At 53.4% G+C, this 25,190-nt stretch overlaps 2 protein-coding genes across 4 annotated transcripts in view; one reads left to right on the top strand and one right to left on the bottom strand.

The window, feature by feature from the left end:
* Ampd2 (adenosine monophosphate deaminase 2) lies at window positions 1-12,853 on the bottom strand. Of its 3 annotated transcripts, none has more exons than XM_006979484.4 (19): window positions 12,594-12,853; window positions 12,372-12,507; window positions 7,099-7,229; window positions 6,760-6,890; window positions 6,380-6,448; window positions 5,888-5,999; window positions 5,418-5,604; window positions 5,029-5,170; window positions 4,828-4,917; window positions 4,490-4,619; window positions 3,607-3,801; window positions 3,375-3,506; window positions 3,026-3,189; window positions 2,633-2,759; window positions 2,345-2,508; window positions 1,889-2,009; window positions 1,501-1,674; window positions 1,220-1,330; window positions 1-1,091 (listed from the first exon to the last, which is right to left on the bottom strand). In XM_006979484.4, exons 2-19 carry the CDS (start codon window positions 12,379-12,381, stop codon window positions 885-887), a joined length of 2,397 nt encoding a protein of 798 aa, XP_006979546.2. In that variant the 5' UTR covers window positions 12,382-12,507; window positions 12,594-12,853; the 3' UTR covers window positions 1-884. The 3 variants fall into 3 exon arrangements, with proteins under 3 accessions (XP_006979546.2, XP_042135650.2, XP_006979545.2); XM_042279716.2 differs by having other exon boundaries at window positions 12,730-12,820; XM_006979483.4 differs by lacking the exons at window positions 12,372-12,507; window positions 12,594-12,853 and adding an exon at window positions 11,378-12,030.
* Window positions 6,040-25,190, top strand: part of Gnat2 (G protein subunit alpha transducin 2) — a 23,561-nt gene continuing 4,410 nt past the window's right edge. The window contains exons 1-6 of the mRNA XM_076574814.1: window positions 6,040-6,380; window positions 20,030-20,213; window positions 21,893-21,935; window positions 22,194-22,335; window positions 22,984-23,141; window positions 25,009-25,137. Coding sequence (XP_076430929.1) covers window positions 6,063-6,380; window positions 20,030-20,213; window positions 21,893-21,935; window positions 22,194-22,335; window positions 22,984-23,141; window positions 25,009-25,137 — 974 coding nt within the window. The 5' untranslated portion in view covers window positions 6,040-6,062. The remainder of the gene's footprint in view (window positions 6,381-20,029; window positions 20,214-21,892; window positions 21,936-22,193; window positions 22,336-22,983; window positions 23,142-25,008; window positions 25,138-25,190) is intronic.

Below are 25,190 nucleotides of genomic sequence, written 5' to 3' on the forward strand. Positions count from 1 at the left end.
TTACTTAAATAATCTTTATTTCTCATGCACTAGGAAAATGGGTCATATGAAACACTGTTCTTCATAGCAAAGGCCTTGGTCTAGAACATAACGCAAGAGGCCAACTGGGATCTGGATCTAGTCAAAGACCTGGAACCCCTCGAAGGTGGTACCACCCCCAGGGCTAATGGCAGACCCAGTACCCTACAACTGTAGTAGCCTCCAAATGTAGACACACAATCTGGGCGGCTGCCCCCTCCCACAGGGGTACAAGGGAGCTGGTTACAAAGGAACATGTGGACCGGAGAGAAACAGAGGAGGCTGATGGGCAGTGACTTGGCAGGGGCAGTGGTCCAGCCCCTTAGGCCAGGCCTCCAGGGCCATGAGCAAGCCCAAGTCCTGCTCTGCCCAGCACAGATGGGCCACAACTTCACAGAGACCGAGAGGCCAGTACCACAACAGAGGGATACTGAGCCCCTCCTGACTGTCCCATGGCCACGTAAACCACAGGGGAACTCAACTTTGAACTCTAGCCAAAGCCTGGATTTGCCGAGGTAGGGCTCCCGAGGCTAACGGGACCAGCTCCACACAACTATCCCAAGCCCCTGTGGACACTGAAGACACCAGAGGACAGCCGGACTTCTGACAATCCTGGGACGGGTCGCTAGCAGGGCCAGCCCTTAAATCTCAGCAGCCATCAGGTCCCACCCGAGACAAGACAACAGTGAGGCAAATTCCTGGACTTGCTCTCATTGAAAGGTGGCCCAGAGGCAAGACATGGTCAAAGACATGCAGGACAGAGACACAGAACGGAGACATGCAGGGACCACACCGGGTGGGAGGGGTTCAATCACAGACACGATCAAGTTGCTGAGATGGGGCAAGCACTGCGTGGACCAGGTTCACTAAGGCCCCGGGCTCATGATGAGGCCCACTTCCTCTGGGATGGTCTCCAGCATCTCACTCTGGACGGCCTGTGTGATAAGTGCCAGCTCCTGGCACAAGGTCTCATGGCGGTAGCCCACTCGGATGTCTGGCACATTGGTGCGGCGGATGTCGTTGCCCTCAGGGCCCTCCTTGGTATAGTTGGGTCCCAGCCAGTGGCTTTTTACCTGCGGAGGGGGTAGGTAACGGGCTGAGCTGCAAGAAGATCCAAACATCACCGGGACAAGGCCAGGACCCCCAACGTAAAGGAAGGAAAAGAGGTGAGGCCCGGCCCCAGGCAGGTTGCCGACCGTACCTTGTGGGAGAAGCCACTCATGAGCACACTGTTACGGGCCAGCTCACACATGTCACAGGAGCTGAGCTTCCACACCTGAGTGGCGATGCTGTATTCCTCCATCAGGGGTTCCTGCACAGGCCAGGTTCCTTGAGAGAGGCATCAGGCCCCTGCAGCCCCTCCTTCCCTAAGGACAGTTGCTACGCTCCCCCAGCAAGGGGCAGCCCAGACCCAGAGACAGACGCCACCCCAGGGTCCCCTAGACACCCCCGCCCTTGGCTACCTGCTGGGCTGGGTCTGACCTTGGTAAAGTGGAACTGCAGGGGGTCATCTGTGGACAGCGAGACCATGAGGCCCCGGGACAAGTACTCAGGTAGAGGGTTCCGGTGGTAGCTCAGGAACAGGCTGTTGTTGCTGAGTGGAGACATGGCGATGCCAATCTGAGCCAGGTAATACAGGTACTGCAGGACGGGGGCCTGGTCAGGGAGGAGGAACAGAGGACCTGTTAGGGGGCCTCCAGGCTCGGTCCCACGTCAGAACGGTGAACCCAAGCTGGGCTCCTCCACTAGAGGATGGGTGGGAAGAGCTAATTCTATCGGGAGGGAGGAATCTGATCTCACGGCTGGGTGAGGAGGAGGAGGATCAGGAAGGCAGCGGCTGCACGTGGAGGCTGGGGGTGTGGACCCTGACCTTGCGCAGAAGCAGACCGTGGGAGATGTTCTCGGCCAGCATGAAGGCTGACACCAGGTGATGGATGGGCCCAGCCTCCCCGCAGTGCGGCCTCAGCACAAACGTGTGGAAGCCCCTCTGCCTGAGGGGCATGAAGACAGAGTCAGCTCCAGAGCCTGGGCACACCTAAGCTCACCTGACTCCAAATCCCGCACACGCACACGTGCGCGCACGCGCGCACACACACACACACACACACACACACACACACGCCCTCCAGCTAGTGACTATGGGGGCCTAGGACGGAGGGCTGGGGCAGATTCTTGACTGGAAGGGACGAGAAATGAAGCCTAAGGGCAGAGGAAGAGCCTCGTCAGTCTGGACGCTGGGGCAATGGGTGAGTCGGGGCACTAGTGGCCTCAGCTCAGGGCGCTCGAGGCAAGGCCAGCAGAGGCTTGGCCCTCTTGGAACCAGCACCTGCGCAGATGGTTCAGCACGGCCATGTTAGCGAAGGTGTAGTAGAGGTAGTAGGCGTAGGGGGGGTTGTCCTCCTCCACCCAAGCTTCTGGGAGGGGGCTTTCCAGGTTGAAGACGTGGTTCTCTGGCTTAGACTCATCATCCACGCTGTCAAAACCGTCCACCTGGCAAAGAGCCGCTGGTCAGTCCTAGAGCCACAGCTGGGCCTGGGCCCAGCTGTCCTGCCCTCGTTCAGTCCTAGAGCCACATCAGGCCCAGCTGTCCTGCCCTCGCCCAGCCCATGCTCACGTGCTCCAGAAAGAGGTGCAGCTCTGGGTGGCTGGCAGGGTGCACGGTGGCCTCGAACAGCGGCAGAAAGATGTTCTCCAGCATCTCTTGGAAGTTGGCCAGCTGGCCCTTGGTGCGGTACACGTCACTGCGGGGAAGACAGGACACACGCACATGCAGGTCAAGGCCAGCGGCAGGCCAGGAAAGAGTCAGGGCTGTCGTGAGAAGCACCAACGCCTGTCTGAACCACAGTGGGGAAGTGGGACATTCAGAGAGACCAGGCTGCACAGATAACGGTGGGGTGGCCTGGGAGGCCCTCCCTGGCGCTCAGAGTGCCTAGCTTGGCTACTGAAGGCTGGCCCTGGCCCCTTGTACAGAGCCACGGAGCTTCCTCCCACTCTAAAGGACACTCACAAGAGGCGGGGCACCTGCACCAGCCAGCGCACGTTGGGAGAGTGCACTCTGTGCATCACCGCCCAGCGCGCCAGCTTGTCCCACTCGTCCCTCGAACGCCCGTAGATGGACAGCCGGAGCTCTGCGTTCTGGTATTTGCTCTCCTCCAGGTCTGACATCACCTCCTAGACACCAGAAGCAATCACATCTATGTTCCTCCCTGCCCCGCATACCCACATGTGCTCATCAGGCCTCTCACCTCCCTCCTCCTGTCTCTTGAGCCCTGAGACACACACACACATACACACACACACACACACACACACACACACACACACACTGGCTCGGCTGGAGAGAGCTGCCTCCATACCTTGATGATGTGAGCAAAGTACTTCCCAGAGATCTTGTTGTCGGTTTTGATGAAGATCTCTCGGAGGACAGACTCCCCAATAGGGTTGTATTTGGCATTGAATTTGTCAAATCGATGAAAGGTATTCCTGTCCTGGAGGAGATGGGAAGGCCTAGGTCACCCCTGATCCCCGGTCCTAGTGCTGACCCAACACCCCAGCCCAGCCCAGCCCAGCCCAGCCCATGGGACGGACCGCGTGCACATCAAGTGTGTCCACACTCAAGTCATAGGCAGTGAGGTTCATGCTCTCGAAGACCTCTCGCAGGGTCTGCTCGCGGCCCTGCTCCACGTGCACAATCTCCTCCAGATGTCGCTTCATTGCCCGCTTGATGAAGCGCAGCAGATGCTTCTGGTTCATGCAGGACGAGGCATGGATGTGCGTGTCCACCTGCAGTGGAGAAGGACTGCTGGGCCCACCAAAGCCTGGGGCCTTGGGACTTTAGCCAGCCAGTAAGTGTTTGTACGCTGTACAAACAGGAGGACTACAGCTGGGATCCCCGGCAGCCACACAAATGCCAGGCATATGCAGCAGCCGACCCATAATCTTAGCATGAGGAAGGCAGAGGTGAGGGATACATGACATAAGCTGGCTAGCTAGACTAACTGAGGCCACAAACTCTGGGTTCAAGGGAGAAACTCTGTCCATATATAAGGAAGAAGATACCCAATGTCAACTCTGGCCTCCCTCCACATACAGACACACACACACACACACACACACACACACACACCACATACTTGCAAACACGCATATACACATGCACACACACCACAGACACATACACTCCTCTCTGGGGAGAGAGGGCTCAGCAGAGGAAGGCACCTGCCACCACCGACAACACAAGTCAATCCCCAGGACCCACACTGTGGAAGAGAAGAAATGATTCCTGGGAAGCGGCCCTCTGCCTCCCTTGCCCACACCGGTACACATCCACTAATTACAGAATTAAAATGCAGTAATTTTTTTTTAAGGGAAAGGTCCGTGGCCAAAACAGTGGGTCAAAGAGGGCTCTCCATACTGAGCGCTGGGAGAACCCCCCAGTCTTTGGAGGGGCGGCCACACGCGGAGGGCCCACCTTACGGATGTTGTAGAAGTCTCGGTGCGGCACTTTCTTCTGAGCGGCCAGCTCCTTCATCTCGTTGAGCAGCACGTGCATCTGGAATTTGGAGCTCAGGTACTGTAGCCGGCGGTAGCAGAAGGACTTTCTGGGCAAGAAGGAAGGACAGAGAGCGACTCAGATCCTGGGAAGGGTGAAGGCAGGGGGCAGGGACACACAGAATAAGGGCAGCAGACTAAGAGCAGGTGACGCAGGAGTAGCAGAAGACAAAGTGACATTGTCAGGGGCGGGGCGGGGCGGGGCAGGGCTGGGCTGGGGCTGTGAGGTGAGCTGAACCGGGACAGGCAGAAACTTACATGGGGCCATTGATAATCAGGGCCATCAGCACATTGACGTCAGCGACAAATTCCTGTAGGTCAGGGTACGGAAGCTCCACCTCTGGACAGCTAGCATGCAGGAAGCTCAGGTGAGGAGAGCAAGTCAAGCCCTCTGGCACCCTCCCAAGACAATGCATTATTCCACACGGTGTACCCCAACACACACCACACCCCTCTTACTGCTCATCAGGGTCCCTGCGGGTGTAGACATGCACCACACCGCGCACCATGCGCAGACCCAATCCCAGGTCCCCAGGCATGGTGCTTGGCTCACAGTGCTCATATGGGTGCTGCTCCAGCGCAGGGGGGTGCACTGGGGCATCTGCAAAAGACAGAGGGAAGCCTCAGGGCCAGGGAGCTTCAAGGCCTGCAGCCACCCAGTCTACGGGCTCCAAAGAGGGTCAAAGGCTCCAAAAGAGCAGCTATGGTCCCCAACCTCCACCCTCCTGGACGTCAAGAAGCTAGAAAGAGCCTGGGTGCGGGGAGATGCAGGCAGGGCAGAGGCGCCTAGGCTCCAAGCCTAGATACTCAGGGCAGTCGGGGTGTGGGGAGGGAGGGGAGCTCCCCACCAGCAGACACAGGGGTATCGGGGCTCTGCTCGTAGGTTCGAGTCTCCAGGGGCTTCTCAGCCAGCTGCTGCAGGTAACGGCGGGTGGTGGGGCAGAAACTCTGCAGGGCCAGGGCCATGTACTTCTCCCGGATGAAAAGGGCCCGCACCACACTTTTGGCTGCATCCAACAGGTCTGTGAATGGCACCTGAGGACAAGGACAAGCAGTCACTTCCTTTCATCTCTGTCCACACTCAGGCTCACTCACACTCAGCTCCTCCCTGTGGCCATCCCCGGACCTCATACTGCCCGCCCCCAGCTCCAAAGGCCTCAAAACCCAGGAGTACCTAGCCCTCTCTAGTCCCAGACTATCCGTGAGCCTAGTCCCTCTGTCACTCCAGGCACCAGAAGAGAAATACCCTCTCTAGCTCCCGCCAGTTCCCCAGGCCAGAACTCCCCAGAATCCAAGGCTTCCTTTACTCCACACTCACCCCACACTTCTCCTCGCCAGAGATGGTGACCCGCTGAAATTCCCGTTCCAGCACGGCATCACGCTCCCAGAGGCCCCTGTCACCCTGGCCCTCTCCTTGCTCCTTGTAGAGCCTACAGGACAGGGAGACAAAAAGGACTGGAGACGGCCGCAGACAGCACAGACCCCAGCTCCGCATGCGCTCCGCAGACCCCGGCTCCGCATGCGCTCCGCAGACCCCAGCTCCGCAGACCCCAGCTCCGCATGCGCTCCGCAGACCCCGGCTCCGCATGCGCTCCGCAGACCCCGGCTCCGCATGCCCTCCGCAGACCCCGGCTCCGCATGCCCTCCGCAGACCCCGGCTCCGCATGCCCTCCGCAGACCCCGGCTCCGCATGCCCTCCGCAGACCCCAGCTCCGCAGACCCCAGCTCCGCATGCGCTCCGCAGACCCCGGCTCCGCATGCCCTCCGCAGACCCCGGCTCCGCATGCCCTCCGCAGACCCCGTTCCTCACTGTAAGTCCGAGTCACTGTCCGTCTTCAGGAAATCTTGTTTGGCCCGAAGCAGAATGTCCGGCTCCAGCCTAGAGGGGAGAGCAGTAAGGTCTGCTAGGGCAAGAGCGAGCAGCGGCCGCGGCAAGCGGGTCCCGGCACTGTGCCGGCCGCTGCACAGATTGTCATATGGGGTCCTCATGGGCAGGGGCTGTGGACCCTGGGCTGTTCTCACCCCACTTCAGAGGTGAGCAAGCAGTCCCCCAAGTTTATACAGCAGGCTCTAAGCCTCCCAGGAGACAGAAGCAGCAGTGGCCCTGGCTCCAAAGAATGTGCTCTCTGCTGCCTCCCCGGTGGACTTCCGAGAGACAAAGGGACAGGGAAGGGGCAGCGGCCGGCTCACTTGACATCCTGGCTGATCTGCCGCTCCAGCCGCTGCCTCCGCTCCTCCAGCTGCTCGATGGGGCTTGCCTCGGGGAACTCGTAAGGCGCGCTGCGGAGCTCACTCTCGGCCAGTGAGCGGCTGAACAACTCCTGGTACCAAGGAGGGAAGGAGGGGAGGTCAGGTGGCCATGCTTTCATGCCCTCAGCCCCCCTCCCCTGCAGAGCCTGGGTGAGGGGTGTACACGGGAGCCAGGGTTCCTGTTCCAGGATTAGGGACAGCCAAGTCTGGGATGAGGTGGCTGAGGTGGAGGGGTATGGCAACAGAAGTCGCTGGAGGTGGGGGGGGACCCAGTGATACCTCGGCAATCTCCTTGCATTTGCCATCCATAGACGTGCGAAGGTCGAGCGGGAAGTGCTTGAGGCAGGGGGCAGTGCCCGGCAGGGATCGGGCAGACTGCAGCGGAGAGGCCCCCAGCCCACCTCGAGCCTCTGCGGACACAGCGATGCCAGGGTTAAGGGGAGGAGAGGCAGGGCCTGGATGCCTCTGGAGGTCAAGAGGAGCCCCTTCCCACCCTGGGGCCAGAACCTATTAAAAGTCAGGGCCTCCACACGGGCAATACTTCCACTGAGACAGAAGAGCCAGCCATGTGGGGCTCCCGAGGGAACTCATCCACATCTACACAGAGGCCCTTCGCCACCCCAGGCTCAGGGATGAGGTCCTGCGCCTGCCTGTGGAGCAAGTGAATCAACTCTGCAATAAGAACTTGAGGTGGGGGTAGCCCACTCCCTTAGATCAGGAGACTCTATCTGCAAGTGACTATTTTCCAGAAAGGGGTGCACATGTACGTACGTGTACACACACACACACACACACACACACACACACACACACACACCCCAGGCACTCGTTTAGGACCAGTGACCACACTAAGGATCGTCAGCTTCTAGGGCACTAACCCAGCGTCAGATCCACCCCTGGCCTAACAGATCCTTCACTGAGAAGAAAAGAACAGCCGTCTACTCTCCTAGACCTGCAAGGCGCAGGCAAAGTACAGCAGCACTCAGCTCTGACCTGAGAAGCAACTCTCAAGGAAGAGGACCTGGTTGACACGGAACCCTCTCTCCCCCTGGAGTACTGTTCCAGGACCCCAGAGCTGCCAACAGGAGGGCTGATCCGAGGCTACCCCTCCCACGGCTGGCTGCCCCTCCGAAGGGAGCTGCCACAGTCCACGCCACTTGGAGGCCTTAGGATCTGGGCAGGAGGCCCCATGGAGGGCCCTGGGAAAGGCAGAATTGAAAGCCAGATGTCTTTCGACTCCAACAAGGGCAGAGCAACTCTTCCTGGGCCCCACCACAAGGCTAACACTGACGGTCTGAAGCTGCTAGTCTCCTGCACTGCCTAAGTGCCCAGCCCACCAGGATGGACCCTTCTAGGTCCTCCAGCAGTCTTAGCCTCCTCCTGCAGGAAGCTGTCCACAGACCATCTGGTTCTCCCAGCCAGCTGAGGAAGACGCATCCCTCCAGAACCCCTCTCCCCCACCTCCACTCTGTCTTGGAAAAGGACTCAGAGGCTCTGTCTAGGCATGAAGCCTTAAGGTCTCTGTACCCACGTCCTAGTGTTCCAGGTACAGTCCCAAAGCTGGACAAAGAAAGAGAAAGCAGCTAAACCTAGATCAGGACCCAGCCACCGACTTGCCTTGGTCCCTACTGGAACCCTACCTGCAGAGTTCAAGAGTGCTCTGGTCAGCAGCCCTGTGCCCCTTGCCTGCCTGTTTGCCTCGTGAAGCTGCAGCCGGTCCCCCAGGACAGCTCAGGGGCTGGCATGGGCTGTACCAAGTGCAGCTATAAGCAGGGGAGACCCTGGGATGGCCCCAAGGAGGGGGCTGGGAGAGTTCAGGGGAGTTCAGAAATCCAGAGAAGGAGCAGGAGGAGTTGGGAGATGGGAAGAACTCTAATTCTAACAGGACCTTAACCTCTTCGGTGCCAGTGAGGCCCACCCACATCCAGGGATCTCAACGGGAAGAAAAGAGACAGGTCAAGGCAGCCTGGAAGGGAGGGGCCAACTCTCCTTAAAACCACAGCCGTAGGGGACAGAAAGTACACAGCCTGGCTGGCCTAAGGGTAGGAGGAGAGACAGGGAGGGAGACCAGCCATCCTCCCCTGAGCCCTGTGCCTCTGGTCAGCTTCCTCTGCCCACCATGGTCTTTTGGGCACTGACTACAGGTTCTTCAGGAGAGACAAGCTTTGCTACACGCAGAAGCTCGCTGGTAGTTAGACCACTGGCCTGATCTGGATAGGAGCTAGTTACAGAGGCTTCTCAGCCTACACGCCAGTCCCAATCCCACTGTCAGGGTAGAGACATCCTATTCAGGAAGAGTACCTTGGAATATGGGAGCAGCAGTTGGAAGACACAGAGGACTCTACTTTTGTTTATTTGCTTGTCTTAAGCTCTGGACACAGGCTATAAATGGGTGAGAAGTGGCCTTGTCCTATCTGGCCACAGCTCCGGGACTCACAAGGGGAATGTCCCACAAGCGTTCCGTAAAGCTTAGGGCTCGGATCCCACGGGACTGCAATCAGAAATTCCTGGGACGCTGCAAACACTTCCCACATGGAGACCCTTCAGTGGGGAGAGTGAGAGGTTCTCTGAGCCCAGTGCAGGGGCAAGGCTGTAAGTTGGGGAAAACAATGAAGAAAAAGAAAGTTTGGATGGGTCATGAGGTGATTCCATGTCTCCCCTGCAAGAGAGCAGACTAGGAGGAAAAGGCAAAGACCAATACCTACCCACCCAAGCGAGGGTTTCAAGTCTTTGATTATCAAGAACCCAGGTCCTAGGCCAGGCAGTGGTGGTGGTGCACACCTTTAATCCCAGCACTCGGGATTAAAGCAGAGACAGGCAGATCTCCGCATTCAAGACCAGCCTGGTCTACAGCGTGAGATCCAGGACAGCCAAGGCTACACAGAGAAACCCTGTCTCAAAAAACAAACAAACAAGCAAACCCAAACAAACAAAAATGAACCTAGGTCCTATCCATTCTCTCAAATACCCCTCCAGACTATTTAGGGGTTTTGTTTTCTGTCTTTTGCATTACTGGGACCACACCTGAGGCCTTGGGTCTGCTAAGAAGTCCTCTACTACTGAGCTATATCCTCACCCTTTTCTATTTTTACTTTTAGGTAGGGTCTTATAAGTTCCAAGCATACCTGGAAACTCATGATCCTCCTGCCTCAGCTTCCCAAGTAGCTAATTACAGGTGTGCATCACTACACCCAGCCATTAACCACTTCTAAGTCCCTGAAGGCAGACCAGGGGGCTGCAGAATAAAGTCAAAAGCCTTCCTTTTAAACCCTTTCCTGTCGGGTAGCCCCAGGGCCTACACAGCAGTGCTGGGAGAGCAGGAAGGCTTCCAGCAGCCAGAGTCACCTTCCCAGTCTGCCTCACAACTGCACAAGACCACTAGATTCAGCAGAGGCAACACACCAGCAACCACCTCCACACCCCCTCAGGCCAGCTCCCGTCTCCCTGGCCCTGTGCCAAAAGTTAGCATCACAACATCACATATACAGCGCAAAGCCAAGGGGGGGGACCACTCCATCAGCTCCAGGATTCTGCTGCCTGGTCCCTCCTTTTGACTAGGAGCCCCCCTCACTCATTATCAAGACGGCCTCACTAGGCCTTGACCCCAGGGACAAGATGCTCTCAGGGTCTAACCACCTAAGGGTCTCTGGCTCAGCAGCAGGCATACACCTGGAAGACACAGATCCACACACAGCCTGAGACAAAGATCCGAGCACGCAGCTCAGCACCCTACAAAGCCCTAGCCGGGCATCTTAGGCAGCATAAGAACAAGCCAGGGAAGGACAGTCAGGGTGTAAACACAGCCACAAAGGGTTAACAACTCCCAATCACCAAAAGGTCTTTCTTTAGCCAGAACACTTGAGAGCTGCAGACACCCACACCCCTGGGGGCACCAACTCCAGTGGCCGAATCCTCACCAGGATGGACAGTCGCCACCACACACAACCAGCTGCAAATGGTGCAGAGATGGCCACAAAGTAGGGGCCAGACCCAAGGGTGCAAGGTCCAACAGCCCACTGGCCATCCCAAGGACTCCCCGCTCTCCTGAAGAGGTGCACAACACAGACCAGGAACAGGCAAACAGCAAGGATAGCAGCAACTGGGCCCTAGCTCTGGTGCATGTGCCAGCAATGCAGGACCCCAGATGGCAAACCCCGCCACTCACAGAGTTCTAGATCCTCAGCCTGCCTGGTACAGGCACCAAACACGGTGGCCAGTCCACAAAGCAATCAGTCCCACACCACCCTCCCCACTCCATTCACATACACTTCACACGCAGCCTTAGCATCTGCCCAGGCAGACACGTGTGCATATCCGCCTCTTCTGCACCCACATGCACACCCACTCCTTGTTACGGAGGGCAGCATCCCTGACACGGAAACCTCAGGCATCCCCTCCTACCTCCCTCCCTGCGCCACCCAAACCAGCCAGTCAGCCCTGGAACGGAGGTAGAGAGGATCGCTGCAGGAGGGTGCTGCAGGAGGGGGCCCCTCTCTGAGGCACTAGGTGGCCCGGGCAGGCGGTGGAGGAACCCTTGCCTGAAACCAAGCACACTTACCTGGCGCAGCAGCGGAAGCTTGCAGGCTGGCTCGCTTCTTAAAGGGATATTTGGCCTTGGACTTGCCTGGGCCAGGATAGGATGCCATGGCTGGGGCCAAGGCGACAGCGGAGGAACCTCACCGGCTGGGGCCAAGCTCTCTTACATCCAACCCCTTCCTCCGCCCCGCCCCCGGCGGGAGTGACTGATGCAGGAAGCAGCGCCCCGCAGGCGGAAGAGGCCCTGGCCACGATTTCTGATGTTGTCTAGGCAACCTCGGGGAGTGGGGCCTCCATCCTGCCCCTTATCCCTCCCTTCCCACTCCAGTCCCTAGAGTGACGTGACTGATGGTGGCTGGGACTGGGGTGGGGGTGGGGGGTGCAAAGAAAACAGATGGAGCACCGCCAGCTCTCAGCTCTGCAGCACCCTCACCCCACCTCGGGAACCCTCATCCGTTGCCAAAGCTCCAAGGCAAAGAAGCCAAAGGCAAAGAAGCCAAAGTCCAGGCTAGGCTGGTCCAGCCGGCCAGAGAGAAACATAATAAGCAAGAATACAGCCTGAGCTTCTCCAACCTCAAAACCCATTTCCTCCAGGGACAGGGCAAGCGTACTCATGAAAACCCAGCGCCTCTGGGGCAGAGCCGACTCTTTTCTTCTCCATCTGACCCCTGCTCTAGGGACAGTCCAGCTCTGGGAGAAGGAGGCTGAACTGAGAATTCGAGCCCAGGAGGGAGGGGCCTGCCTTGGGAAAATTCCATTGACCGGCAGAAGCTGCCTCCTAGGAAGACAGGAAGAGCAGGAGGCAGGGTCCTGTCTGAGGTCTGTGGGGAAAGACCCCGGGCTCCTCTGACTTGTCCATCTGCTTGCACACTCAAGGTCTGCTTCCCGAGACCCTTCTAGGATCTGCTCACATCCCCTAGGTCTTGCAAGGCTGTGTGCCAAGACGCCCCCACCCTCTTGTCACCGGACCAAGGCACCTCTGTCCCGGGATCCCTCTATAGCCAACACACGCTTACCTGAGGCCATACTGCCCGAGTCCCAAGTGGTACCAGGGAGGCTGCCTAGGAAAGTCTGCACAGCGGGGAAGCACGGCCGAGGAGGGGAGAGGGCCCCCAACGGGGCGAAGTGGCGCCACTGGCCCCTGCTCCCGCACTGTGAGAAGCGGGAAGAAGGCAGTTTTTCAAAACGGCCAGCTGGCCCCAGGCGGACTCCCCACCGACTTCAGCGGCCAGACTGACCTCCGGAGACCCTGGCGCCGCGACCCCCCGGGCCCGCACTCAAGAGGAAGCCGGCCACGTGCTCCACAGAAAACCGGACCCGGAATTCGCCTAGGGTTCTTTCACTACTTTCTGGGTACCGATTAGAGATCCGAACCTCGTGGCCGGGCTTGCGGGGGAGTCCCGCAACAGGTGCGACCCCGCCTAAACCTCCCCGGCTGCGCGCCAACCTCGCCGGTCCCAGGCCCCGCCAAGTCTGCGGCCACGCCCCGTTCGGCCACGCCTCCGATCGCCTGGCCACGCCCCCACCATTTTCCCTGTTTCCCTAACGCCACGTGGGCAGCCACGCGGCCAGGGTTGGCCTGCCTGGCCCTTTGGTCTTGGGCCATTTCTGTGCGTCAGCGTCCTCATCAGTAAGATGAGGTGAGGTAATGACAGCATCTCACCCAAAGGAGTTACAGAGCAATGAATGTAAAGCCCCTTTGCCCAATGCTTGGCACCAAGTCAAGTAGCTATTATTAGGGTCCCAGAATCCATTTTCTGCAGAAGCCCTGCCCTTGCATTCTCCGCATTCCCACCTGAATCTGTTTCCTTCTATTGGGCATTGGTAAGCAGGGTGTGCCCTTCAATGGCTGGCTCCCCATCCCACATTAGTTTCTATGTTGAGGTCAGACTAGCCAGAATGTCTAGGTTCAAATTCAGGCATCACCACCTACTTCCTGACTGACGCTGAACTTCTCTGTGCTATTTCTGTAAAATGAGTGTCTGCCTTAAAGGATGCTGGTGAAGATAAACGAGTTAATTATAAGTGCTGAGACCTGTGCCTGGCCTGTAAGTTACTACCTAATCAGTGTTCATGTAACATTGCTTTGGCCTGGGATCCTTATTGCCAACTCGTTGTGGGTTGACTCCCCTTGTGGGTTAAGTGAAATTGGGCTGTTTGAATAGGCCTGCAGACACCTCTCAAACCAGCATTCCCATCTCCAAGGGCCAGTCCTACCTAAAGGAAAACGGTAAAGTCCCCTCACTAAAAGCAATTACCCTACGAGCAGCAATTGGTCCCTTCCCTCATTACCCTTGGGGGAGTCCTTTGCCCTCACACCCAGATGTTCTAAAGATCTCACCACTCCTGACTCCACCCTGAACTCTGGGTCCTGCGCCCCATTCTCTATCTACATCTGAGGCAGCCTCCAGGGTGTCTCCTGTCCACTCTGCTTAAACTTTAAAAACTATTGCCCTGGGCTGGGGGTGAGGGCTCAGTGGCAGTATCCCTTTGCCTTATATGTGAGAGGCAATGCCCAGCACTACAGAAAGACAAAAACACAAACAAGAAACCCCCTAGGTGGCCTCCATCAACTTGGGAGAGCTGTGGTATGTGATTCTCCAGCTCACCGAGAATCAAAGACTAAAACAGAACAAGAGATACATTGTTCTTAATTTGTTATGTTGAAATATTTAAACAGGAGCCACTAAAAGCGTTCCAGTACAGGTGAGGATGTATTCAACTAGGACACACATTATATGACCATAAACACTAATATAATCTAAGAACCGTCTAGCAAAATATAATCAAGGGTCTCAAGTTTCACTGTTTAACCCAGTAATCCATTTCTAACAAGTCTATTTTTTTTTTTATTTAAGATCAAAAAATAATTTTATTAGTGTTTAAAAGAAAAGCTCCAGGCCATGCAACGTGTGACTCTCAGCAGCTGCCTGAAAGAGGAGAGGAGACAGGAAGACATGTTTAAAAGAAAGAGAAAGAAAAAGAAAAGTTGCACCTTTCTCTTCTGGACACAGGAAGATGGGCAGACCCAGCAAATCTCATGGGGACTTCCAGGGATTTCTTTAAGAGATGGGAATCACAAAACTGTTCTTTTAAAAAAGGGTTATCTGGAGGGGGTGGGAGGTGAGGGGTGAGGGGCGTGGAGGTGGGGAGGTGGTGCATGCCTTTAATCCCAGCATTCTGGGAGGCAGAGGCAGGCGGATCTCTGTGAGTTTGAGGCCAGCCTGGTCTACAGAGTGAGTTCCAGGACAACAAGGCTACAGAGAAACAAACAAAAAAAGATTACCTGAGCCGGGGCAGTGCAAGCCTTTAATCCCAGCATCAGGAGGCAGATGCAGGAGGGTCTGAGTTTGAGGCCAGAGGCTAGCCTGGTCTACAGAGTGAGTTCTAGGACAGCCAGGACTACCCAGAGAAACCCTGTCTCAAAAATCCAAAACAAATAAACATAATAATAATAATAATAATAATAATAATATAAAATAAACGGTTGTCTGAAAAATATCCACAAAGTTGTTCAATATTACAATATTTACCACAGAAAGTTTGGAAACATAAAGGCCCAACAACAAAGGAATGGTTCTTGTTTGGTTGGTTGGTTTTTGGTTTTTCAAGACAGGATTTCTCTGGGTAGCCCTGGCTGTTCTGGAACTCTGTACAAGCTGGCCTCAAACTCAGAGGTCGGCCTGCCTCTGCCTCCCCATCGCCTCCCGGCTAAAAGGGAATGTTTAAATGAACACAATGAAATACAACCATTAATACTGGTCTTGGAGGATTTTTTTAATCATGTGAAAATGCTTACAACATAAAGTTAGGTGAAAGATTGGATGCAAAGAACTACACAAATAGAGTGGTCCCTATGGTGTGATACATATGACACACAGAAATCAAGAGGACAGAAGCCAACAAAAACCCTGCAGAACACTAATCATCCGTCAGTCTCCCCCAGGCTTGGAAAGTGGGCTGTTCTGAATATGGCCCTTAGACATTGTGAGCGTTGTGAGAATGTTGACTTCCAAGAATGAACAAAATAAACCCCCAGATTAACAAGCAAGTACCATGAGACCATATAGATGCTCATTTATATTCTGGTATGATGCAGATTTTGGCATAATTTTAAGGGTCACAGCCATACACTGGGCCAGGCCTATGTGGATCCCCTAATCCAGATCTACCTACCTACCTACCCAGCCAATAGATGGCAATCCTGTTCTCCACCCAACCCAGGCAAACCAGTTCATGAGCGCCTTCATCTTGAAGTCCTACCAACAACAACACACCCTTGACTTCCCCCTACAGCCCTCCCCACCCCCTCACTTCCAGGTCACGTGGTCTGTAGTGGTTGTTAGGGAGTCTGCCCTGCTTCCAGCTCAGCATCAGTGTCCCACCTACTCAACACAGGCTGAATTTCAGTGGGGTTTTCTTGTCTGCAGAGCAGAGTGTGGAGAATGGAGGAGTGGATCACTCTGTGGCCCGGGACTTTCTGGTATTGAAGTCTTAATGCTGCCTCAGTCTCTGGGACTTCCCTGCCTCCAAACACAGCTTCCTCCTCCTAACCGATTTCCACCATGGCTTCTCAGCTGGACCTCCCTGAACCCCTCCCAACATCAGCACACTCCCGTTTTTTCTGAACAGCTTTCCTGCTTTTCTGACCTTCAGCTCCCTGGTAATGCCAGCCTGGCTAGGAACAGACCTCTACTAGCAGATGCTAGACTCGGGAGAAAAATAGCTGAAGCTTCCAAGGATACTTGCCCAGGGCAATTTCCTATGCCCCATCCTATTCCCAGACCTTTCTAGAATCAAGCTTGACCCAGCATCATGCAGTTGCCTCTCTGCTGGTCAGGTCCCCACCTGACATTCAAGGCCCTGCACTAGCTGGTCCTTTTCCCTTTCCCGTCCTCATCTCCCAGCTCTCCCATCCTTTCATGTCCTTCACATCAAGCTTTCCAGGCTAAGCTCATATTTACCTCATACCTTTTCTCTTCCATCCTTTCCTCTCCCCAGACTCACATCCTCCATTTCTGCTGACCGGCTCCCCGTGGAAAGTCTGTCCCTTTCACAATCACCTCTTGCTTTCAATATTACTGTTATTTAAAATGTGGCCCTTGTATAGCTCAGGCTAGTTGAGAACTGAGGATTCTTCTACCTCAACTTACTGCATGCTCTGTTAAGGGCATGAGCTGCTGGCTTAGGCACACACACACACACACACACACACACACACACACACACACACACTTTTTTTTTTAAAAAAAAAATAACAATAGATGTGTGTATAATTGCCTCTCCTACCAGGGGGTGGAAGCAAGGTTTTCAACAGCCCTGAATCCCCCAACATTAGCGTCAGCCCTTTAATTGTTACTCTGCTTTCTCCAGCCTCCTCACGTAGACTGCAAGTTCCCAAAGGCAAATCTTCCTGTGTCAGTGTCCCACACTCCATCTGGGGCACAGCTTCTCACGAAGCGTGAGGCAGATCCTGAGAGCTCCTTCACTTAGGAAACATGCCCAAATTCCTCGGGTGATCATTTAAGTGGTTGCTTTCACTCAAAATGAGATGGCCATCTGGGGTTGTGACCCAAACACCTGGGTTCTGTCCACACACCCTCATGCAGAGGGGGATTACTCTTCCATGCTTCACTCACCTCTGGGACAGGCACTGTACCCTCCTGTGCCCTGCCTTCTTCACCAGGACGTTGTCCCTCAATGTAATGATCAAGTGGGACAACCACAGGGAAGGCAGGAGGGCTGAGAGTCTCTCAGCTCAAGCTTCCTCCTCCTCCTCCGGCTACAGCCCAAGCAGAAGCAACACTAGAGTCTGTCAGCCACAGCAGCTGGGACGAGAAAGGGGGCAGGTGTCCCCCATGTGTGAATCAAGCTGGGGGTTCTCTCCAGCACAGGCCCCTGTCCTCGGTTTCCCCATGTGTCCAGCAGCTCTTTTTCTCACTCAGTGGGATGGCGGTTAGGGGAAAGGAAAACCATTGACTCCTCTGTTTACTAAACTATGGGACCTGAAAAAGGCTGCAGAACCATCTGCAGCAAAGGCCCAGAAGCGGTCTAGCACAAGCCTCTGCTGTCCCTTCTTCTGAACAGTTGGGCCTTCAGCACGGGGCTGGTCTCGGTGTGAGTTACCAGCACTGTGGGCAGGGCTGGGCAGGGCAGCGCTGGTCGCATAATTACAGGAACCTCCTAGCCAGGATTCCAAAACAGCCACAATTTCTAAGGGACTCCTGTCTGCCCTTAAGTCACTAAGGCTCTTGCCAGTTTCTGATTGGGAAAGCAGGGTTGCCATGCCAGGCAGCACCTCTGCAGCTAGTTCTCTCCTGGGTCTCAAAAGTCTGGCCTTTTAAATACTAAAAGGGAGGAGGGCCAAGGAAGACGCTAAGCCATGGTTCCCAGTGTCCAGTTAGTGGGGACCTAGCTCCCCCTCCATCCTCACCCCACTGCCACACAATTTTGGCTCTAAAAGTGCAGATCCAGTCTGTTTATCTTAAGGGTTCTTTTCCACCACGTCTCTTCCTGGGAGTCACCTGGGGGAAAATGTAACTCTCATGCCTGGACTGTACTCCAAACCAGTTTACTCAATCTTTAAAAACACTCGGGGCTGGGGCTGGGGCTCAGTTGGTAGAGAACCTTCCTGGTGTGCACGTAGGCCTGGGTTTGATCTCCAGCACATCCAATGCCAACGTACACATCCCAGATTGTACTTTTGTAAGGCGGCGTTTTCAGACTTGCCAGATGATAATAATCACTTATATTAGCTTCATTTCAGGCTCCAAAAATAATAGTAACTGAAATTCACAGGTTCTAAAACACACCCTTTACAAATATCCTAAACTGTTTTTGAAAAGCCAGGTGACCTTATAACCATATTTCAGGAAACATAAGTAGACAAAGCTGGAGAGACCCAGTTCCTTAGGGCAGTTCTTCCCAACCTTTAATGCCCTGTGGGTCACTTGAGGTATTGTTAAAATGCAGTCCAATTATTTATTGGACTTTCTGAGCTGAGGTCTGAGACTGCCTTTCTAACAAACTTCCAGGGCTTCTGATGTGCCTGCTCCTTGCATTACATATGGGTAGCAATGGTCTAAAGCAGCAGTTCGCAACCAGTGGGTTTCGACCCCTCCAAGGGGTTGAATGGCCTTTTCACGGGAGTCGAGTATCAGATATCCTACCTATCAGATACTTACATCACGATTCATAACAGTAGCAAAATTACAGTTATGAAGTAGCACCAAAAATAGTCTTCTGGTTGGGGGTCACCACAACATGAGGGCCACAGCATTAGGAAGGTTGAGAACCACTGTTGTAACTTCAGGTGAGGGGGTTACACTGGGAAGACTCATTTACATGAAACTCCTGGCCCTGAGAACCCTGGCTCATGAGGTGTGTTCAGTGTTGTGTGGTAACTGCCAGGCTGCACCCTCACTCCCACAGAAAGACGGACAAGAGGAGCGCGAGGGGTCAGAGCTAACCCGCCTCTCCATAGGCAGAGTCCAGCCGCCCAAGGACGAAGTGTGCTGTGTGAGGTGACAGTGACAAACCACCCACCCAGAATACCAGCAAAGTCCACCCAACGGGAGAAGCTGGTGTGGGGCTGGGGGAGGCAAACGAAATTTCTCTACCACATACTCTCTTCCCTTCATGTCTTCATTTACCAAACAGCTGACGAGGACCTACTGGTGAACCACAAATTCTAAGGTCCATCAGGTTTCGTCTGCGAATGGAAGACATGTCCAGTGGTAAATAAAGTAGGGAAACAGAACAATATGAAACGTCAGTGTTTGAGTTATGGCGCACGCCTTTAGTATCAGCATTTACTCAGGTGGCAGAGGCCAGTGGATCTCTGAGTTTGAGGTTAGCCTGGTCTGAGCAAGCTAGGCATACAAAGTAAGAACCTGTCCCCCAAAAAGAAAAAGAGTCAGGCGGTGGTGGTGCACGCCTTTAATCTCAGCACTCGGGAGGCAGAGGCAGGTGGATCTTTGTGAGTTCCAGATCAACCTGGTCTACTTAGTGAGTTCCAGGACAGCCAGGGATACAGAAAGAAACCCTGTCTCAAAAAAACACCACCAACAACAACAAAAGAAACTCTCTCTCTCTCTCTCTCTCTCTCTCTCTCTCTCTCTCTCTCTCTCTCTCTCTCTCTCTCTCTCTCTCGGAATCCTGAGAATGAGCCAGCACAAAGGAACAATAATAGCCCCTAGAGCAGACAAGTCTTTGCCAGGACTATCCCCTTGATTCCCTAAAACCAAGACCTTGTAATCTGAAGACTCAATTTGGAGAATACCCTTAACCTTCAGCTCTCCAATGCAAGTGAATCCACAGGAACAGAGGCTCTTAGGGATGACTCTTCAGAAGGGAGGGGGTAGGCATTTCCTCCCAGAGCTCCAGTACCTGCACTCTACCCTACTATGTCCGAACCCAGATCATCTCCCTCACTAAAGAATGTTAGAGTCTGTCCTTTGACTGACGGGCAAAGCTTTTAATTGGCTTGCCCTGTCATAGTGCTAGACATAAAGGGGCATCCCCAGCTTAAAGAAGTAGTTCTCCGGCTGGAGTACAGGAATCTCAGCAGGTAGGCAGGGTGCAAGAACCAGCAGTCCACACTCACCCAACTCTTATGGGAGCGAGCAAATGCTCCTCTATCCCAACCTAGTTTCTCTTTTTCTCTATCTCACAGACAGGAACCTTACTGGAACCTTTTAAGAGCTGGAGAAAGCGGTTCTTCTCTGAGGAGACGGCAGAGATGGGGAGCGGAATCAGTGCTGAGGACAAAGAACTTGCCAAGAGGTCCAAGGAGCTGGAAAGGAAGCTGCAGGAGGATGCGGATAAGGAAGCCAAGACCGTCAAGCTGCTGTTGCTTGGTGAGCGGCATGAGCAGATGAACTAGCGGAGGGGAAGGTTGCTTAGCACTCTCTTTGCTTTCCGGCCGGGTTGATGGGGTCTGGCAACCCCACGGAAAGGGGAAGGCCAGGCATGTTCTTCTCATCCTGGTCCAGTCTCAAGCTAGGAAACCAAGCAGAGCTTAGAGCTATGTTACCATGGAGCCTGCAGAGTCAAGGCAAGGGGACCCAGCATGTCAGGGGCACTGGAATTGTTTTACTTTTCCTTGACTAGGAAGAGTGCAAGGACAAAGCTGGGCTACCCAACCGCAAAAACACCTTTTGTTGTTGTTGTTGTTGTTGTTGTTGTTGTTGTTGTTCAACAGCTACCGGGAACCCTGGCCATGCAGGCAGGCACACACCAAATCTCCAGTCAGAGAACTGTGGCATACAATAAGTAAACAGGACTCTCTCTCAGCAATGGATTCATAAAGCGCCACCACACCTTAGCAATACATAGTCTCAAGGAGAAGCCTACTGGTTTCTGCTAAGTAGACTGGGTCCTTCTCCTTGCTCCCAAAATAAATGTTGGAGAACCTGGTAAGGAGGGGAGACCCACAGGGAAGATGGAGTCTTTAACAGAAATGCCCTCCTGGCTTTCTATTAAGCAATTGCTCTAAAGCCCCTGGCATCTGGAAGGCTCATCAGCTTGATGCATTCTAAGCAGATCACTGGTTGGTGCCGGGATGAAAAAGCACCTCTGTGGGTCAGTCGTGGAAACCGATCATGGCTTCAACAGAAAATAAGAAACTGACACTTGGCCTGCTCACAAAAACACCAACGGTACTACTGAGGTGGGATCGTTGGATCTATGGAGCAGAAAGCCGGCTGCCTGGGACAGGTTTCCGTAAAGAACCCGGAGAATGGGGCAGTAGAGACCAAAGACACACTAAAGGGGCCTATTTGTAAGCTGGACCCAGGCTCCGAGGAATTCAGGAGTGACGCAGAACAGAGGCTGAAAGACCAAGGCTCCGAGGAATTCAGGAGTTACACACAGCAGAGGCTGTAGGGACAGATCTTTTAAGCCTAAACAGATTGTCTAGGTCCAGGGTAAGCAGCTTAGAAGAAACAGCACAGGCAAGGTGGGAGGAGATTGGGGGATGAGGTCAGTAGAGGCCTGGAAGGATTGTGGGTTCGTGGTGGGCAAGAGGACAGCCTAAATAAGGACGTTAGAATGTTTTAGCTCCAACAGACACCATCATGGTAGGGGAAAAACAGTATCTCGATGAAGAGCCCCAGCTCTTTCTACTTGACTGTGAATATTTTAAAGGAATTTCCATGAGTCTATCAGTGGTTCCCAATGGGGAGACTTTTGAGTCCCAGGGGCACACGGTATGTCTGGAGATATTTAGTTGTCACAACTAAGAGTGGGAAGCTAGTGGCCTCTAGTGGGTAGAGATCAGGAAAGGTTCTAAACAGCTTATAGTGCATAGGGCAGCCATAAAAAAAAAAAAAAAAAAAAAAAAAAAAAAAAAAAAAAAAGGAAATCCAGCCCTCAATGTAAATAGTGTTAATGGGGACAAACTGCTCTAAGTCCAGGTCGAATGGCCTGAGCTCGGGGTGTCTCTCAATCAGTCTCCCGGAAACACTGTTTACACACCATCTTCTGGACCACTGCGGGAAACTGGTGGAAACTGACGGCATGGCCATTTCCCTTCCAGGTGCTGGAGAGTCAGGAAAGAGCACTATCGTCAAGCAGATGAAGTGAGTGGCAACAGAAGAAGCCTGGGAGGACTGAGGTGGGGGAGCAGGAGCCAGGGTCGATGTGTGCAGAAGGGTCCTTAGCTCCGAGGAACCCTGGTCTAAAGCACCCGATTTTCAATGTCCTTCTCCTCACCCTGCACTTAGAGACAGCAGTAGAAATACAGGTGGATTCCTGTGACCCGGATGTCCCCTAGAGTCCCAATCCCTTAGGTCTGGTTCCTCGGGTCCCGCTAAAAGTTTAGTGTCTGTTCCTTGAAGGATCATTCACCAGGATGGATACTCACCAGAAGAATGCCTAGAGTTCAAATCTGTCATCTATGGGAACGTGCTGCAGTCCATCCTGGCCATCATCAGAGCCATGTCCACACTAGGCATTGACTATGCCGAACCAAGTTGTGCGGTACGTGATTAATGTTATCTGGTTCAGGGTGGAAGCAGGAGAAGAAATAGACAAGAAACCAACAAACCACAAGGAAAGTCGGGTAAGAAAAAGTTCCGTGTAACTCAAGTCGCATCTGCTAAGCTTTAAATCATCTTAGTCCTAGGAGAGTCAACAACCTCTACCTTTATAACAAATGCTTACAAAATTGACTCCTAGCATCATTTTGCCTTCTAATCTTATTTTATCATTTAAATTCTCTCTTTGAGCTTCTTGCCCTAGCCACAGGACTTTTATAAGCGAATACACTAGCCTTTTATACACTGAAATACACTAGGTTGTGTATTTCAACACAAGGGCCAGTGTAGCCTTTACATTTCCAGTCCCTGCAGCAAAGGACCTGTATCTTCTTTCAGCCTAATCTGAAGTCCAAAACCTGAAGGATCACCTGGGACTATCCTCTAGGCATCCCAGAGCTGGCTACATCTGGAGAGCATGCTCAGTAAATTAGCACGTTTCCTTAAACTGCACCTTCCCTGAGACTGTCCTGCCTTAGGCTTTGGTAGCCTAAGGCACAAAGTGTTTCCCATTCTGTAAATTCCCAGAAATCTCCTGGCAAGTCACTAACTTCTCCTAGCTCATTCTCAGCCACCTTTCTGGATCACACAGGATGCCGGTCGACAGCTCAACAACCTGGCCGACTCCATTGAGGAGGGGACCATGCCCCCTGAGCTGGTGGAGGTCATCAGGAAGTTATGGAAGGACAGTGGGGTTCAAGCCTGCTTTGACAGAGCTGCAGAGTTTCAGCTCAATGACTCGGCATCTTAGTAAGACTCTGGGAAGATGGGGCGGGCGGGGGAGGGGCGGGGTGCCGTTCAGGAGAAACCTCACCCAGCCTTAAGTTCCAGGTAGTGGGAGCCGCAGACCCACACAAACTGAACTTAAGGCTGTGGGGACATCTGTCAGTTCCCACTGTTTTATAGTCCTTTCTACTGCCTCCCTGAAGCCTATGAAGTTGAAGACACAAAATCTAAAACAGAGGCCCTGCTTAGCAGCCCTTGGTCCTATCTCAAGAGGCAAACCAAAGAAAGATGGTCACAGGCACTAGGAAACCCATCAACTTTGCAGTGCTGGCTCCAATAAGATAAGGGACACAGTTATCAGCCCCCAACAGTACAGTATCAGAAGTGGGCATGAGCTGTAAGATCAAACAGACCCATGTTGACTCCCTCTGTCACCTCATCTTGAATAATGCTTTTAGTTTTTGGAATCCCCCCTTACAAAGGTTCTGTCCCTGCTAGGTGTACAACATGCTCTATATGGCCCTTGTTTATGCACTAGCCTTCAAGGTCCACGAGCCCCATTTTCTAGTAGAAAACCTGCAGTCCAGCGAAGTTAGTGAACTGGGCAAAGCTATGCATAAACAGCGGAGGCTTGGGTCCAGGTCTGCACGTGGACAAAGCTGAGTTTTATAGTAGGCCACAGTGCTTTCTTGTTCTGGGTGGAGGCAGGGTCTCACTTTGTAGCCAAAGCTGGCCTGAAACTCAGTCCTCCTGCCTCGGTCTCCCAAGTAATCCCTCTGAAGTTTTCCTTTATCTGTAAAGTGGGGGCATGACTCTCAAAGTCTTCTAAGATTTAGTGAGAATTTAAATGTGAAAATACATGGTGTACATTAGACATTCATGTCAATTTTCCTTCCTTCTCCATATTGTCATTGTATTTCACAACTGCCCTCTCTCTACCCTTCGTGAACTTCCTCATGTTCTTATGAAAACTTCTACACACATGAAAGTGGAACACACAGTGAACCATCTAGTTTACAGTTGACTCATGGCCACTCTTAGCTTACTTTACACCCCCCTCACTGGATTAAAGTACCCTGCAGCTATCACTTCGTCCTAACAATTTCATTATGTATTTAAAATGCAAAGAAGAAATCATATCGTCATACCTAAATATTCAATAACTCCTTAATATCTACAAATACCAGTGTTCATATTCCCCAGTTTGAGGAGAGAAGGTCCACACATTGCCTTATCTTGTGTCTTCAAAGTCTCTTTCAATCTACTCCTGTCTCTTGATGGAACTTGGGACACATATTTAAAGTGTTTTGTGTGTGTGTGTGTGTGTGTGGTTTTTCAAGACAGGGTTTCTCTGTGTAGCTTTGCACCTTTCCTGGATCTTGCTCTGTAGACCAGGCTGGCCTCGAACTCACAGAGATCTGCCTGGCTCTGCCTCCCAAGTGCTGGGATTAAAGGCGTGCACCACCACCGCCCAGCTTAAAGTCTTTTTTTTTTTTTTTTGGTGTTTCGAGACAGGGTTTCTCTGTGTAGCTTTGCGCCTGTCCTGGAGCTCACTTGGTAGTCCAGGCTGGCCTCGAACTCACAGAGATCCGCCTGCCTCTGCCTCCCCGCCTCCCCAGTGCTGGGATTAAAGGCGTGCGCCACCACCGCCCGGCTTAAAGTCTTATTCAAAGGTCTTGAAAGGCTTAGGAGGACAGAACACTTGCCTCATGTGGGTGTGGCCCTCTGCCCTCCTGCTTCTCAAGCATTTGCACGATCCTGGATTCCGTGCTGTGGACTCCAATCCTGCTTCCATCACTGTATTAGCTGTGTGACTCAGGGGGAGACCCTTTGCCTCTTCTAGTCTTGACTTTGAAGACTGTAACATCACCAACGCCACTCTTTTCACTAGCTACCTGAACCAGCTAGACCGGATTACAGACCCTGACTACCTCCCTAATGAGCAAGACGTGCTTCGATCCAGAGTCAAAACCACAGGCATCATTGAGACCAAGTTTTCGGTTAAAGATTTGAATTTCAGGTCAGCATTCAGTTCCCTGGGGCATCTCAGGTCTCACAGCATGTTTCTTGGCC

This window comes from Peromyscus maniculatus, chromosome 6 (assembly GCF_049852395.1).
Source record: "Peromyscus maniculatus bairdii isolate BWxNUB_F1_BW_parent chromosome 6, HU_Pman_BW_mat_3.1, whole genome shotgun sequence".
In the NCBI taxonomy this organism is placed as follows: Eukaryota; Metazoa; Chordata; class Mammalia; order Rodentia; family Cricetidae; genus Peromyscus; species Peromyscus maniculatus.

What these genes read in the sequence shown, in the direction of transcription:
- Ampd2 (XM_006979483.4), bottom strand. Translation starts at nt 11,465, where the DNA reads ATGGCATCCTATCCTGGCCCAGGCAAGTCCAAGGCCAAATATCCCTTT. An exon ending in CTGGCGAGGAGAAGTGTGGG is followed by an intron (nt 5,605 to 5,887) that starts GTGAGTGTGGAG and finishes CCTTGTCCTCAG; the next exon opens with GTGCCATTCACAGACCTGTT. An exon ending in ACGGTCTGCTTCTGCGCAAG is followed by an intron (nt 1,675 to 1,888) that starts GTCAGGGTCCAC and finishes CTCCCTGACCAG; the next exon opens with GCCCCCGTCCTGCAGTACCT.